General features: G+C 40.2%; 2 protein-coding genes across 4 annotated transcripts; one reads left to right on the top strand and one right to left on the bottom strand.

The window, feature by feature from the left end:
• Positions 1 to 4,708: 4,708 nt before the first annotated feature.
• On the bottom strand, positions 4,709 to 8,428 carry lyrm1 (LYR motif containing 1). Of its 2 annotated transcripts, none has more exons than XM_035997228.1 (5): positions 8,304 to 8,428; positions 6,984 to 7,122; positions 6,828 to 6,888; positions 5,268 to 5,299; positions 4,709 to 5,164 (listed from the first exon to the last, which is right to left on the bottom strand). In XM_035997228.1, the coding sequence occupies exons 1-5, from the start codon at positions 8,375 to 8,377 to the stop codon at positions 5,051 to 5,053; spliced, it is 420 nt and encodes a 139-aa protein (XP_035853121.1). In that variant the 5' UTR covers positions 8,378 to 8,428; the 3' UTR covers positions 4,709 to 5,050. The 2 variants fall into 2 exon arrangements, with proteins under 2 accessions (XP_035853121.1, XP_031147063.1); XM_031291203.2 differs by having other exon boundaries at positions 6,984 to 7,165; positions 8,304 to 8,397.
• Positions 8,429 to 8,748: 320 nt separating this feature from the next.
• Positions 8,749 to 16,738, top strand: dcun1d3 (defective in cullin neddylation 1 domain containing 3). Of its 2 annotated transcripts, XM_031291201.2 has the most exons (5): positions 8,749 to 9,152; positions 10,294 to 10,376; positions 11,452 to 11,493; positions 11,663 to 12,209; positions 14,731 to 16,738. In XM_031291201.2, the coding sequence occupies exons 4-5, from the start codon at positions 11,767 to 11,769 to the stop codon at positions 15,272 to 15,274; spliced, it is 987 nt and encodes a 328-aa protein (XP_031147061.1). In that variant the 5' UTR covers positions 8,749 to 9,152; positions 10,294 to 10,376; positions 11,452 to 11,493; positions 11,663 to 11,766; the 3' UTR covers positions 15,275 to 16,738. The 2 variants fall into 2 exon arrangements, with proteins under 2 accessions (XP_031147061.1, XP_031147062.1); XM_031291202.2 differs by lacking the exons at positions 8,749 to 9,152; positions 10,294 to 10,376 and adding an exon at positions 10,391 to 11,135.
• The last annotated feature ends 215 nt before the right edge of the window (positions 16,739 to 16,953 follow it).

Below are 16,953 nucleotides of genomic sequence, written 5' to 3' on the forward strand. Positions count from 1 at the left end.
TGTAGGAAACGTCACAGGTCAGACTCGAACGTAGCACAAACGATTGAGACCATTTTGGGGAGATTTGGACATAAATGGGGGGCTGGGTGATGTCACTGGCCAGAAAATGTAAAGTTTAATTACTTAAAACCCTTAACAGCACAAACATAATTTTTACGGCACAAACGTAGCAGAAACGAATAGCAGTGTTTTTAATAATTTTTGGATGACATGGGGGTCCAGCTTCACGCAGGTGGTGGGAGACACTCTCCACGCTTTGTTTCATGTTTTGTATTTTCATGTATGTATCAATAGCATAAGCAGTGGGTTCACAGATCACAAGCTGGTTCATTTCACATTCAAATTAACAGCAGGCTCAATGTTTAACAACCACTTGCCATCTTTGCTGGAGTTAAATCGTGTTTACACCTCGTGCCACAGAAGTAAGTGACAATGTGTGGAAAGTAACCGATTTCTGCTCATAGTTGTCACTGCAACGCACTTTGTTTCACGGAGTAAGACAATAAGGGGCTACAAAGGGTCTTTGTATTATATATTTACAAGACTAAGAGGCGACAGCCAGTCAACTCGAGTCAGGTCAATTTTATTTGACTTGACTTGCTAGCAGCTCTGTGAGGCTGTACATTACTTAGGCACAGCAGTGCTTTGAGTGCAATGCTAAGGTCGACATGCTCACAATGCGAACATGGTGCTGTTAAGCAGGTATAATGTTTGCCGTTTTCACCATCTTGGTTTAGCGTGTTAGCATGCTAGCATTTGCTAATTAACACTAAGCACAAAGTACAGCTGAGGTTGATGGGAATGGCATTAGTTTTGCAGGTATTTAACCATAAACAAAAACAGGTTTTGTGTGTTCACTACATCAGATATACAGAAGTAAATCGATTGCAGATACAGTATTTATAAAGGGGTTTTCAAATGTGAAGATGTGCAAGAAGCATGGTTCCTTGTTCATCCCTAGAGAAGTAACTTGCTTCAGTCATAAGCAACAGCGCTGGTTTTTTTTAAATGAATGAAAAATCATCCCATCAAGAATGATTGAAAAAATAACAGTCACTGTTTAACAGGAATGCTCTATATGAATGCACAGAGTAAGTCACTACTCAGCATTAATGTTAAACAGTCTGCTGCTGCTCTCCCATCAGTGGTCAATTATAGTGAGGACAGTCGTTTATCACTGAGGTAATGTAGTCTCCAGAAAGAGAACAGAGAGAGCAGCAACAACCCCACACTTTAACAGAGTGTATTTACTGTGCATCCGACAATTATTTAAGTCTGAAATGGTAATGGATGTGAGGTCGTATAGAGAACCAAACAGAGGACTCGGATGACTTTTTGTGGAGAGGTGGAAATAAATATTTGTAGCTCCGTTTATGTTAAAGGTTCCATTGCTGATTTATTAATGAGCCGGTTGGTTTTAGTCCTGATCAAGAGGCATACTATTATACCGAGCGTCAGAGTTGACCACAAAGCATGTGGTCTACTGCTCACACTAGTTATGTTCAGTCATGGTTCTCAGAAGTGAACCCACTGAATCACATTAGGAATCAAAACTTAGTATGGTGTGACCCCTGGTGGTTTCAACATTTTCTTAACTGCTTTAAATCTTTGTTTGCCCACTCTAACTCATAGTACACTTAACTGTTAAGGGGACTTTCCTATCAGTGCTGCCTTTCCAAGGTTTCATTCTCATTTATTGTTTTCAAGTACATTACTTAGTTCAGATGCTTATATTCCTCAGTTAAAAATGTAATAAGTATTTATTTAATATTAATAAGTCAGTCATGCAATCAGCTGTCAGTCCATCAGACAGTTAGCCCGGCAGAAACTAGAGTTGATGTCCAGAATTACTCATGACAGTCTGTCTTCATACTGGTCTACTTTTTGTAGAAAACCTAGTTTAGCTAATTCTGTTGTTACTGCAGGCTCGTCTTCCAACTGTGCCTCCTCGTGTGACCCCTTGTCATTCAGGAGATTAGTTTACAGACAGTCTCCCTTTAGTATTCCTTTAAGAACCTTATTTTCTGTGTGTGTCACCCATTAGGTCCTGTAGCACTGTGTAGGATCTGTGACTGTGTGACTGAAACACATCTCCACTCTGTCTCCCTGTCCCCAGCAGTGTGAGGACATACTGTCGTCTATATAGAACATGTTAGTTCCATGTTTAAAGCGAAAACATTTAGTTTTTACCAGGTCACTGTTTACTTCTGAAGACACCACAGCCCTGACGCCTGAGGCTGGAGTCTGGTGTGTCAGCCACTGGACTGACGTCACTAAATAAAACATGCACACTTTCATTTACTCTGCGTCAATTGGGCTCCATCATGTGGCTGCATTCAGGCCAATGTGGTGCTGGAGGATATAGAAAATGACCTCAGAAAGTCCTAGAACAGAGGAGACTGTGTATGAAGGTGACTCAGTCCAGAGTGTGAAATTAAAATGATCTGATAAAGTCTACATTGTAAGCTCTAGGGTATTACAGGTCAGTGGTGTACAGTACAGCACTGTATCAGAGAACAATACTGAACTGTAAATGTGTGCCCCTCTGAGATTATCAGAAGTCATGTTTGCTGATCCACATTTTAGATTTTCCACTTGCACCTGGAAATTGGAGCAGAATATAATATATACGTTAGTCCCCACAGAATACATCAGCTGCAGAGGGCTTTTCAAGTGCATTTGGGCTGTAGCCTACTCACTGAAATGAACCACATTATTGAAGTGGAGGTCTTATCATTGATGCAAACTGGTTCAATGCAATAATCTAGTTACTGCACTGTATAAGAAAACCTAACTTTGAATTATTGGTGCTCTTTTTCTAATTTCTAATTCAGGGAACACATTAAATAAAAGAACATCTGTACTTTAGCTAACTCTTGGAAGCAATGCACAAACCAAACTGTTCTTTCACCACACTGGATTCACTATTATTCAGAAACTAAGAAAGACGAAAGAAATATCAAAGCAATATATTCTCTTAAATACATATACTGTAATGTTGGAGAGTACAATATATCAATCTGAGTCTGTTAATTCAAATAAGAGACATTCATTAATGAATTTGGAATAAATGATGACACACTTTTGAGATGTAATGCACAAAGAGTAGGCTACTACGGTTCTTTGAATAACCAACCAGAATAAAATTCCGCAATGACGCTTGAAATGAAATGATGCACAACACAGGGCCTGTTGAATAGGTAGTATGTTTCACTGAGAGAACAACCTGGCATTCTTGATAGCTCCCATAAATAAGTGACTTACAAAAGTCTTTGCTTTATATTTATTTATACTTTTTGTCTGCAAAAGCTGCAAATCCAACACAACATCATCAACAATATATGATGGCAGGAAAAGCGCCAAAAATGTGTGATTCTGATTCCTATCCCTCCCTGAGTCAAGGCAAGCTGTACATCCTAGATGAACCTAGAAGATTTATCTACACTCTGTATACAAATATATTATTGCCCAAGTCTGAAGTGACAGTTACGGTTACACAGATGTCTTTATTTCAAAAAAGAAAACAAATCTATTGTAGGGCAGACCAAATGTTCGAGTATGAGATGTTAAGGGATGTAAGTGTGGTATATCTCTCCAACAATAAAACAAATGGTTACTTTTAAGTAATACATTTAGCTCTTTTACCTCTCATACTGTAGCCTCATCAGAGCATATGGAAAACATAAGATGTCACATCTCCTTTACAAGAACATGTTCGATCGATAAAATAAATCAAGGCGTCTAGATTCAGTCTAAAGCATTTTTACCTTTTCCTTTTTAAAACAAACAGGTGAATAGATGAAAAACTGTTGTATGGTACTACACAGTGGGGTTTTTTTCAAGCCAACTAGTCACTAGTCCATCTATAGTCCATAGATCCATACTTCTGCTGAGAGACTTCAATGCACATGTGGGCAATGACAGACACCTGGAGAGGCGTGATTAGGAGACACGGCCACCCTGATTTTGTGATCGTATTGTCTGATGTGAGGCCACATTTTGTATGTATGTATTTATGTATGTATTGGCTTTACGTTTACCTAGCAGTCCTTTCACAAACTTGTTCATGAATTGCTAGCAGTGCAGCAGAACCATGCATTATTTATTTATAATTAGCAGCGCCCCCACCCCCCCAGTTTTGAAACCACTGATAAAACACATATTATAGACTTATTTTATTTTTACCTCCCACCTTTTAAGTTATGTCTTATCACAAACTTTACACATTTTTTTATTTCTGTTTTTCAATCCCTCTCTGGTCCTGTTTTGAAGCCTTCCTGGAAAGCTCTTTGTAAATTCCTTCTCATGTTGTCATTGTTGCGCGTGCTTGGATGTCTGTTATCATGGAAATGTACTGTACTATAAATGGCCTTTCGTCTACCTCACCCAGTCCTTCCTCTTTAGTTTTTCAGAAATTCAAAGGAAGTACACCATCTGCATACACTACAATGGATTTTAGATGAGTGAAAAATGATTTGTATCTCCAGCTTCCTCTGTGCTGTTGCCAACATTCCTGGAGTTTATTTCATATTTTCTGCGTGAAGAAATGGGCTACCTATATGGAAACGCTAAGGCAATGGGGCAACTATTAGGGGGTAGTTCCTAAAAAGGTGCATGCTTGGAAAAGAGAAGACAGTCACTGCTGAGTGTAATATCTTGCCTAGATACTACATGAATTCTTCATCAACGCACATAAGTATTACTAAAATAAAAGACTTTAATACAACTTTATTTGTGTCTTAGCAGTTGTGAAAAAATGTAAAGTATACATCACAACAGTTTTTACACATAAAAATAAATAAAATATACAACTTGATCTTATATTACAGGTCACTCCATGCTGACTGCCTTCCTGAGCTGAACAGAAGCTGACAATCTTCAGCTACTGTTTACAGTAAGAAAATGACAATGAAAATTACCTAATTGACATGTGTTCTTGCATCATTGAGTGCTTGCAACAACTCAGCCCATGAGATCAGCTTGTGACTGCACTCTAGTTTCCTGCCCGTGGTAACTTGGAACTCTTGGCGAGGAGCGAGGTAATCAAGCATCAGGTCTCGTCATGTGACTCTAAGTATATTGGCTTGGCCTGCTTCCTCAAGCGCTGTTGCGCTCGCATCTTCCTGCCTTTCTGAGTTGCCAGTCCCATTGGTGGTAGGTATGTCTACAGGAACATTCAGAGAACAAAATAAAAAATTCTCAACACCACAATAACTCACACGGACATAAGAAATATCCAATTTGTCTAATAAATGGTTATTACTTACAGCCCTTGGATATGGGTTCCTGTAATGTAGACCTGTGAAAAACAATTATAGTGTCAGTGTTGACTGTCAACATTATATAAAACCATAAAAAAGCTACAAAATAGCTACAAAATGTTCCAAAGTCGGAAAGCTTTTTATCCTTGGTCCTCTACGGAGCAGCTGATTCTCTCAGAATATGGACGATTTTGCCTGATTTACTCCTTTCAAAGGCAGGATGTAAACTGTAGTTAAAGTATCCCTGTGGCCAAATGATAGCACCTGTAATGTCAAAAGGGAAGGGCTGAACATGTTAATATTGCCTCTTTGCCAACTGAACTCATCTCTTATATGGTATATAAAAACAAAAAAACATCAAGCATGCATGGGCATATTTTTGTGTGTCTGTGTCAGTCAATACAGCTGGTTTTTATTTCACTTAACTGATGACAATATAAACCCTGTTAATGCTCTTGGTTGTCAAACATTCAGAACATTATGTCAACGTTTACTCCTCTGCTGCCGACTCCTGCTGAAACACAGAGGCCTGTTACTACGAAGCAAGATTTAGCATTAACAAGGTAATTTCAGGTTCAACCCAGGGTTTTGTGTATCACGACGATGGATCACTTGTTACCGGGTTAAATCGCTGTGGTAATTTATGCTGAACACCTAACCTGGTCGGGAGCAGGTTAAATTGGAGATTAGAGATCAACCGGTGTAAAAGCATCGCCTACTGACCAATCAATACTCGATTGATAACGGCGTCACCGTTCTTCCGGCGGAGCTCGGTGCGCATTTAAAACATTCAAAGACCGACAACCCCGTTAACATTCCCTGATGAGTATTTTTATTAAAGATATATATTTTCAGCGGAGGGAATTAGGCTATTTGTCGGCTTGAGCCATGTGTTGCCAATGCGCACATCGGTTTGAATTATGTTTTTATATTTTCTCTCACGATCTCGCGTACCACTGCCAGGGTTGCAACTGTTAACATAATAGGCTAAAGCAACGACAGTTTATGGAAAGTGTAATTACGGTCAGATTGTGCCTGACTGATGGGGAAGTGATATTGATAAGCGTTGTGATTTACGCACAACAGCGTCGGCTTTTTTGTCAGCTTTCCTTCCTGCGTTTTGCCTTTAAAACCGTGTCTGTGTTCTTCATATTTCTGTAGAATTATAGTTTGCTCTTCTTATGTAAAATATGCGGCTCTGGTAGATGTTTGCGATTGGTCATGCTGTGCAAACACCACCTCTTTTATGTGAACGCGCGCATTGGGAAACCTTAGTTTGATTAAACTAGTTGTTAACCAGCGTCGTGACACAGGTTAGGTGAAGCCGGGTAACTGAAATAAATCCAGGGCATGTTGATCTTGATTCGTAGTACAGGCCTTCATCTGAACTTGCTCAGTCACTCAGTAACATTACTTCATTTAGATGTGTTATATTAGCTAGATAGTACCACCGTATAAATCGTTATTTGATTTGTATTTGACAAAAAGAAAACATCAAAAACACTCCTCACCTGAGTAGGATTAGACTTATGTAAGGAAATGTGTGGCATCTCTTCACTCACTTACCTATTTCTATCCTTGCTACACATTCCTCTATACACTTCTTTATTGATTCTTGATCTGTAAGCTGATAAGAAGCACACAGAAGAAAAGATTAGTCATGCAAACTGACATACAACTACCGCTTTTTCATTTCTGTAAGCAGTGTGCTGTTGTTCACACCTGCTGGTTCTGTCTGAACAGAGTGCAGGCCTCCTGAAGTATGTATTGTCTCTCACTCTCTGTATCACTTGCAACTCCACTCTGTGCCTGCCAGCTTCGGGCGATGCGAAACACACGCATGTACAGTGACAACACCATCCTGCGAGTGGAGGACGTCATTGATGCTCAATAACAGCAGTTACCTGCACAATAAAGAATTTTAAGTTTGAAAAGAATAATGGCTTTACAAACCCTGTTACTGTTTTTCTGACTGTGTACTTTTCAATTCCTGCTAAGAAATGTTTTTTTTAACAAGGTTGAAGGTATTACAATAATGATTACACCCTTCTGTCAAGTTACACTTGCTCTGTCAATTGTTAATGTATCTGTCTGTACTTAGGGACAATGTAACACATAATAGGCCTCTAGTTTTGATACCAACTTGCTGGACATTACATACACTTATGATCAATAAGTTACCAGAGGGAAAAACCCCTTCTGGTGTCCCCAGGATCAGATTAATCTGTGAGGGATCTCTGGGGCAAAAATGTTCTATTGGGCCATTCTCGATCACCCGCCTTCTGCCTTCAGTGCCTTGTATATGTATCCTGACACCAGACACCTCCAAGTTCACATGAAGTGTTATGTACACAGCAGACTAAACGTGGCAGCGCCATTATTTGCCCAGAGACCAAGAAACCAACCAGTGCTATGTAGGAAAAAACTCCAAAGTGACCCAGTTTTTCAGTGCCTCAGTAAGTTTGTAGTGATTTGATTAAATAAAACTTTATTTAAATGTATATTCATCATGTGCGCATAACATAACAAACAAAAACGAAATAACAATCTCTACAATAAAGTCTCACAAGAATAGCTAATATTACAAGAACCTTGGATTTTTGGGGAAGTCTGGAGCCCCGGGGCAGTTGCTCGTATTGGTGGGTTTCTTATCCAGCCTGGGGTGTTCTCATCATTCTACACTAGATGTCACTAAAACCAACACAGACCTGTTTCCCAAACATAGCTGATACATGACTGCTTATGAAGTATTAATCGTATGTTCTGATATGTGTTGGGTTGAGAGTAAAGGAAGTCTAAGAATAATGCCATAAGTCACCATTAATAACGTTAATGAAATACTTAACTTGTATATGTAACGTTACACTTGTCAACATGAATGTTATGATACATGTTAGCTATCATTGAGCGTTCTCCTCACAACATACGTCTGCTGTTAAATAACAGAAATTACATTCATAGCGAGAAGAGTGCCATTCACATTAAAGACATGCATTATTGGCATTGCGCTCACTTTACGTATTTAATATTACAAAGACCTACCGACTGTGTCTGAAGAACTGTTCGACAATTGTAGCTATGGAGAGAAGCTTATCTATGGGAGAGCAGAAACACATTTGTCGCTTGATGATGACGTTTTCCCCGGTTGCAAAGAAAAAACATAAATAAAGAGAAACGAGTGCCCTTTACTTTTCGTCGTAGGTAAAGTTGGAGATGTTTAACCCATATATAAAGCAGTAGCGTCACCAGATTCAATTCACTATTTATAGACAAGTCTAAGCCATTTCAGATGAGTTACAAAGGGGTTTTGACACGTTTCAATATTATTATCTCAATGGTGTAAATGTCATCATCAAAACACGTGATTCAGTAATTGACATTGTGGTAATTTATTCATATGGGTGTAATGTAGTATTTCCACCCCGTTACTTTGTTAAAATTAAAAGATTAATCTTGCTATCGCTGAGATGAAGATCAGCTGTTGGCTGCTGGTAGGCAGGGAGGAAGTGATGCAGGAAAATGCCCACAATGTAGCAGCTACACTCAATGACGAAAAAAGGGGGAAGCACAAAGAAATAGGCTGCTAGTCCAAGGTGGTCATTTAACTCGCTCCAAAGAGCGAACACAATTCATAATGGATTCAAAAGCACAGTGTGGTTGCTAGCTTTTTACTTGTTTGTTTTTTTCTAAAACGGGGTTAAATTCGATATTGATGTGGAAGTTTTTGTCAGCTGCCAGCTAGTTAGCTAGCAATATGAGTTAACGCGACGAGTTTGCCTCAGTTCGTTTCTGGTCGCTCCGCTACCTTGGCCAACTTACTAACTACTTACTTTGTACTGGCGTCCCTGGAGTTATGAACATCACATTACACACACTAGAATTGTCCAAAAGGTAAGTTTCTTTACTATGATAATTGTTCGGTGTCTTAATCGAAAGACCTAGCTAGCTTAGCCGATAGCTAACTTTTAGTTAACCGAGCTGGTGCTAGCTAGCTATGACGACGTCGTCAGGGCCAGAACGTTTTGATGTAAATGGCTCGGTGGCGGTGATGTCTCGTGAATCGATAACAGCTTCACAATAAGTACCATTTGAATTAGTGAATAGATGAAAGTGCCAGGTGTACATGGTTATCCAAACGCTGTTTACTGGGTGTTGTGCGTGTGCTGTTAAGCTCACTTGATCCTGTTTGTGCTCGCCACTTCCCAACGAACATAACTTGGTAAAAATAACATTAATGCTAGCTAACGTTGTTTAGAGCAGCTACCTGACTTAACCGACGCTGTACATTGACAACAGTGTTGCAAATATCACGCATTCGTATTCTAGCTCAACTTTGTTGTCTCTCAGTTTGGGGACTAACAATCTGACGTTAGTTAGCTTAAGTTAAACTAATGTCTGGATATTTAACGTTAAAGTGTTTGGCTACCATAGCATGCCTAGCTTGATGATAATTACAAATTCTAATGAATAAGTAGGCGTTCAGACTTCCGTCAAATTGTTAGTTAGATGAAGCTAGCCAGTATGTTCCAGTGAGACGTTTGCCTGGACATGCCCAGTTTAATGATCAGTACAGTCGATTTGCTTCGATGCTGAAAACACCTTACCTTAGACTAGGAATCGTGGCTGGGCAAAATCAGTGATCACCACACAAAGTAAAAGTTGGTTTCAGAAGTTAAACATTGAATTCAGAAGTACCTCGAAGACGTTGTGGATTTTACAAGTCCAGTGCCCTGTGAAAGGTCTGTCACTGAACACCTAATGTTAATGTTAGAGATTTTCAACCCCAGAACCAAAGACGTTAAAGCCCTGCTTGAGTCCATACCGCACAACATATTTTCGGTGCAAATGCTTTATAACCATCTTCTTTGTAGTAGTTATAAACCAGTGATTGAATAATCCAGCAATGAGGCAAAATAATTTGTTGTGCTCAAATTACATTTTCATAGCATTTTAACAAAAATAGTCCTGCAGGTTTAGGGAATGATGTGCTATCACTTTCTGTTTATGATGACAAGATCCTGTGTCTTTTCAGCATTGCGGATGTCAAGGTCACAATGATGGAGGAGAATAGAAAGACACTTTGATCTGTGGCAAATGCCTTCAGCGGGATTGTCTGTAAGTAATTTCCTGACCAGCTACTTTTATAAGTTATCAAACACTTGATCAACTCATACATTTTATGATTGTAGATGTTATAGCAGAATGATTAATTGCATTAACGTACGTGTGAAATCAGGCTAGTTTGACAGTAATTGGTTAGGTAGAAGAGAGATAAGGCTTTTACATGTTCCGTTAGTATGATTACTACAAACACATTACATGCAGTCCGGTCAGTAATGAAATTTTCATCCTGCTCTCCATAAAAGTATCTGATGTCATTACTTGCTTATTGCATGTTCTGCAAATTAAGTTTATATTCTCAAGTTATTTGACGTGCCAATCACAACCTTAGTCACTACTGTGGCAACATGTAAGTTCCTATAGCGATGTTACTTTTCAGTGTGACCTTATCTTTTCCATGCATGTACATGCACCTTGCTTGTATAAAAAAACTGGAAACCTTATAGAGGAAACCGCTTTTCATTGAATTTTTGCCACCAAAGGTTTGTGATAATCACATTAAAGTCTATGTGCTAACATGACATAACTATAGCTGTAAAAGGGCTTAGAAAATATTTTGCAGTTTTTCTTGGCAACCATAGTAGCTCCACCGTCTTGGTCCATGGTTGCTATTTTAGCAAGTTTATCATTTCTGTGATTGCATTTTTTCCATCTGCTGCCATTACTGCTGGGATGTAGTATGGCAGCAACACTGTATACACTGCCTATACTATTGTAGAACCTGGTGAAACTCACTCCTGATACCAAGCAAAGGTAAACATGTCATTGATGTGGATATAGTACATAGGATTGTGAAATTAAGAACAATAAAGCTAATAAGATACATCATAAATTATATAAATCAAGGTAGGCAATATTTTAATTGCCTATAGATGACACTAAGGAAAACCTAAAGTTTTTTTTTAGTGGCTCTATGTAACAAAACCAATTCTACCTCAGTAGGTTTCTGTGGTTACCTGTGATGTTTTTATTGTATTTCTTTTTGTAGAGGTTTCTATGGTAATCTGCACTGTGTACACATTGGATGTATACATATAGACTGTTGTTTTCTCTGGTCTTCTCTTTTTAGGGTTTTTAAGTCTGGCAGTGGATTGTGGAAGATTTGGTACAGGTAGCGTAACTTCTTGACCTTTTAATGTTCAACAATCCCTGTAGTTTGATCGTGTTCTACTAATAGCCACAGAAATGTGGATCTTGATCTTTTGTTTGTGAGCAAGACTGACTCAGTCTAGAGCTGCACTCTATGACAGTTAACATTTTTAAATTGTTCTTCACCTCAGGCCTGAGGGTATGTTGAGACGTCTCGCAGGGCCAGAGAAGAGGCGTCTAGGTGGTTCGGACGGGGACTGAAGGCGAGGAGGAAAGACAGACCAGGGAGGAAGACATGGGTCAGTGTGTCACCAAGTGTAAGAATCCAACGTCCTCACTCGGCAGTAAGAGTGGAGACAAGGAGAGCGGCTCCAAGTCCCACCACAAGAAAGGAAGCAGTGCTGGTGGTGGGGGCCCCAAAGAAGAGCCCAGTGCGTTGTGTAGCAAAGCCACCAGCGAGCTGTCGAATGGCACCAAGGCGTTGGAGGTTACAATGGAGACACCCGTCATCCCTGCGGTGATGGGGGAACTGCACAAGGACGAGTGTCTGGATGGAGATGGGCTGTCAATGCTGCGCATTGAGGAGTTGTTCCACTGCTACAAGGATGAACAGGAAGATGCCATCTTGGAGGAAGGCATGGAGAGTTTTTGTAATGACCTGTGTGTGGACCCGGCAGAGTTCCGTGTGCTTGTTCTTGCCTGGAAGTTTCAAGCAGCCACCATGTGCAAGTTTACAAGGTAAGGTGGAGGTTTGGGGAATGAGGCGTGTTGTTTTCACTGGTATCTGTTTATCAGGATGAACTAGCATAACTACTGCATAAGTATAGGTGAGAACTGACATTTTGATACCTCATCCCAGATGACTAAAACACATTTCATTAGTGTCTGCCCTGATTTAATTACCACACAAGATGCTGTTATTATATAAATATATCTTCTTTTTTTTTTATCTTGGTGTTATATCTGGCAATTCTCAGTGTGTCCTGGTGGCCTAGTTGTTAAGAAGAAAAAGAAGAAATACTTTTTTTTTTAAACTATTAATTCCTGGGGGGGGAATTCAATTTGTTCACTCCTTCTACACACACACACAAGACCCATAGACATGCATTTGGGGAGATGGTCAGGTGCTCCAAGCAGTTCAAGGGCACCTCAACAGTGCCCAGGAGGTGAACTGGCACCTCTTCAGTTACCAGTCCACACTACATACTTGGTCCATGCAGGACTTGAACCGACCAATGTCTGGTTCTTAAAGGTGCGCTATGAGTTCCTGCATGGTTTCGTCGCAATTTAATTTTTGTCTCAAATCATAGGAATCTCTCCTTCATCTGCTAGCTGTCTGCCCCCTGAATACACTGTGAAAAAGCCCGGTCTCGGGAGACAACACAGGGGTTGTAAACGTCAAACAAACACTAGGGCACAGGCTGTGCACCAAAATATAACAAACCATGTTCCAGCTTGGGGGGGGTTTCTACAGACATGTTCTACAGACACACTATTGGTAAACCTCAACATGACCACTAGCCCAGTTGCTGGTCACTGATAGCACCTTTATTCCTGACAAGGCACTTTGCCCCAGGCTGCTGGTGTCCATGCTAATGAACAATGAAAATAGGAAACAACAAATTTTGGGTAAATGTAAAAAGTTTTTAGATAATTGGTCAGTAATTGTTACATTTAAGAAGAAAGTATAATATAGCTGTAATAAATGGTTCACACTTAAACACTTTTATTATTAACAGACAAATCACCCATGGGATGTGCTGATCATCATCAGCGCCCCCGGTTTAAATCTGGCTGGGCTCCTTTTCTCTATCTTTCTGTATCTCTCCCTCATCATCTCTCCACTATCGCTATCAAATAAAGACATTAAATGCTTAAAAATTTTAAAATATACATATATACTTTAAAAAATCGTCCACTTAACAAATTGGGAGTTCACCCTGTCTTTAATATACCAGAAACCATTTTTGTATGGTTTCTGATATCGATAACATGTTCAGGCTAACCAAAATATTGTGCCCCTCCAATAACTAGCTTGATGCCTAATAACTACACTTCTATTTCCTTGCATAATCCGCTGGATTTTTGCGATATCACGAGATTACGAGATAATCCATTTTGTCAGGCTTCAAGTAATACGTTAGTGTCCGAACAGCAGCGGACCGAACCAATCCGTGTCCGGTGAGGAGCCCTTGGCAGCTGCAGGCATGGTTTAGGGGTGTGTGATGGCCGCGACTGTTCGTTCAAAACAAAAATGGCGGACGTGATAGCCGGACAGTTCATCCATTTACCTGCCAGGTATTTTTTAAGTGCCTGCCCTTTTCCAAACAATTTCCAATGACGTCTTCTCAGATGGTTCTGTGTTAACAACCTGGCGCATCAGGCTAACACTTCTACCCACACTTGCAGGTGTTTGACCTTCTAGTTTTCAGTCTTTCTCTGTGCAGTGGTCCATCAATCCCACCTCTCAAACACAGTTTTCTGCAGCTCAACTAGACACACACAAACAGTTTTCCACCATCAGGTAGGGGGCACACAGGAAATGAATCTTGCTCTGCACACCCACTGCAGTTAGTGATATGGCTGCCTGCTGGCCATACCCCCCCCCCCCCCCTCTCTGATTTTTAACTCAGCACTTTTCTATCCAAAGGCTTTGGACAACACTACACTTTGGTTACCAACGTGTTTCATTGTCAACTGATGCTTACTGAAGCTGTTTATATTATATTTGACTTTGAAAGCCTATATTGTTGTAGGGCTCAAAAACAAAGAACATCTGCCTGAAGTGAAATAATGTTTGTCAATGTTACCTTAAAAGAGTGAACAGTTTTCCGTACAATTTTTAAATGTATTCCTTAAACTGCTTTCAAGGTTTTTAAAGATTTTTATTTGTCATATACTAACATATCTCTACGTTGTGCAGTGAAATGCTTGTTTGCCTCCTCCAGTACTGTGCTTCAAATATAAATCTAAAAGTACAATATATACAACAGAGGAAATGTAAACAACAAAGTTATAGGTAGTTATTATAGTAGTTATCTACAGTTATTATAGACACATGGCCCTTTTTGTTTGCATTAGATGACTTCACAATCTTTTATTGTAGCTCTCAGTAAATTTAGCGACTAGTTAGCGTTAGCTCTGGTGCTGGGTATTTAGCTTTGTTGAAAGTATGTTCTTTGCTTCTGGGCTTTATCTTGCCAAGTGAAATGGTCCACTATCATTCTGATGTCTGGTCCTGTTTACTTTGTGTCACCAGGAAGGAGTTTGTTGATGGCTGCAAGGCCATTCAGGCAGACAGCCTCGAGGGCATCTGCTCACGTTTCCCCGTCATGCTGCAGGACGCCCAGGGTGAGGAGAACTTCAAGGACCTGTACCGCTTCACCTTCCAGTTTGGCCTGGACGCCGAGGATGGCCAACGCTCGCTGCAGCGCGAAATTGCCATCGCCCTGTGGCGCCTGGTGTTCACCCAGGACTCTCCTGCGATCCTGGAGCACTGGCTGGACTTCCTGTCGGAGAACCCCTCAAGTATTCGGGGCATCTCAAGGGACACATGGAACATGTTCCTGAACTTCACCCAGGCTATTGGGCCTGACCTGAGCAACTACAGCGAGGACGAGGCCTGGCCAAGCCTCTTCGACACCTTTGTGGAGTGGGAGTTGGAGCGTAGGAAAAAAGAGGAGGAACAGGCACTGACGGCAAAGGAGGAAGAGGGGAGGTGTACTGAGACAGAGTGTTCTCCCACCACAGATAGACTTGAAACAGAGGGAAGCCGCGGCTCACAGACATGGGGGGGCCACTGACCACGAATCAAGAAACATTTTTAAGGGAGGAAAGGATATGATCTACATCTGAACTGTACATCTGTGAATCATTGGATGAATATTAGTATTATCATTACAGCTGTTCATTTTGCTCTCCTTTTCTGTTGGGTGGGATTCCTGCTTTGCACCCTTATTTTTTTGGTTTTTGAAAGGGCTCTAAGAACTGTTATGTTTTAAGCACTTCTATTTAAGTTATTGTTTTACTTCTTTTTTTTTTCTCCTCCCATGTGTGTTTTAGTAAATGGAGATGTGGTCCATTTTAACCTCCACCTACCTACCATAACCCAGCAGAGTTAGCTTGGTTTTAAAAACGGGCAACAGAAAGCCATAACCTTTTCCCATTTAAGACATTTAATTTTGACCTGGTAACACTGCTGATGTGTTTAGTACAAGCAAATAGTTAATATTAAAGAAAAAGGGAAATTTTGGCAACCTGTCTACAAATAATTTATTACTATCAAAATATGAGCTTTACCGTCAGGGTCAGTGAAATCATTTTGATTGGACTAATCTGGATAGATTGTATACTTTTATCTTGCAGTGCTGTGAGGATGAATTGGTTGCACTTTTTTGCCTTCACTCAACTGTTGGCCTGCAAATACACGGCAAACAGTAATGTATTACAATTCTGTCACAAGGGCATTTTGTTTTTAAAGATAATACAAAGTTGTAATATCCATTTAAATACAAGTTGGTTTCCATGGCAACAGACCCACCCTCTCTTCTGCATTTTGTGTTTTTGAGTGCTACTAGTGCAGTGAGCGGCTTAGCTTGTTCAAGCAGCTGGCTGTGCTTTCTTTTGACCTAGCATCTACCATTTTGATGTCCACTTGTTCTCAAGAAGCGGTTAAGTGTGTACAACACAATGATGCTGGCCTTTCTCAGATGCCTCATTAATCATATTGTAGGAGGTCTGTAACACAACAAATCGACTAAAGCTAAGTCTTGGTCATTTCTCAATAGATGACGCCTAATCCTGAGTTACATTTAGGACTGTTACCCTGGGTGCCACACAAACCTTATATTGTTTACCTTCAGGAGTCTTCACATCCTTGAACTGCTATACAAAAAAAGTGCACACTTCACAAATAATGTTGACTGCTGCTGGTGATGATTGTAATGGATTGCACAAAAATCGATGGCATGCTTAGGCGCTACTTGCAACGCTTCGCAGAGAGATTGATGTCAACCACATTATTTCCATTTTAAACCTTTTCCAAACTGTAGATTGATCTTAAGTATAGCCTAGGGTATATTGGGATGAGTGTTAATTGCTGGCTAATCAAGACTCAGTGGTATGGGTTCAGTGTGGTAAGAGGGTGGCCATAATCTGATCTGTTTGGTTTACATCTACAATGGTTTTATTTCAGACCCATTTGTCCTTTTTATATAAAATGTACTGATTTATAATAAATAAAAACAGTGTTGAACTTCTGACTGTTGGACCATGGAAATATGTGTGATTTTACTTCAAGGATCTCCTTATTTCTTTGTAATCTTCTGCTATGCTGAATTACATACTACTGTCTTCAGGGCTGTGTGTGTGTGTGTGTGTGTGTGTGTGTGTGTGTGTGTGTGTGTGTGCGCGCGCGCGCGTGTGGTTTTGTAGCGCAGGGTTTTGTGGAGGCTTGTCTCTATATGTTCTATATCTATGCTTG

This window comes from Sander lucioperca, chromosome 22 (assembly GCF_008315115.2).
Source record: "Sander lucioperca isolate FBNREF2018 chromosome 22, SLUC_FBN_1.2, whole genome shotgun sequence".
Taxonomy (NCBI): Eukaryota; Metazoa; Chordata; class Actinopteri; order Perciformes; family Percidae; genus Sander; species Sander lucioperca.

Bases quoted from the DNA above. Each gene is read 5' to 3' on its own strand.
- lyrm1 (XM_035997228.1), bottom strand. From the start codon at position 8,377: ATGTGTTTCTGCTCTCCCATAGATAAGCTTCTCTCCATAGCTACAATT. The intron at 6,889-6,983 runs GTGTGAACAACA...GCTTCTTATCAG, and splicing joins TGTTCAGACAGAACCAGCAG to CTTACAGATCAAGAATCAAT. The intron at 5,300-6,827 runs GTAAGTGAGTGA...TGTTTTTCACAG, and splicing joins TGTAGCAAGGATAGAAATAG to GTCTACATTACAGGAACCCA.
- dcun1d3 (XM_031291201.2), top strand. From the start codon at position 11,767: ATGGGTCAGTGTGTCACCAAGTGTAAGAATCCAACGTCCTCACTCGGC. The intron at 12,210-14,730 runs GTAAGGTGGAGG...TTGTGTCACCAG, and splicing joins ACCATGTGCAAGTTTACAAG to GAAGGAGTTTGTTGATGGCT.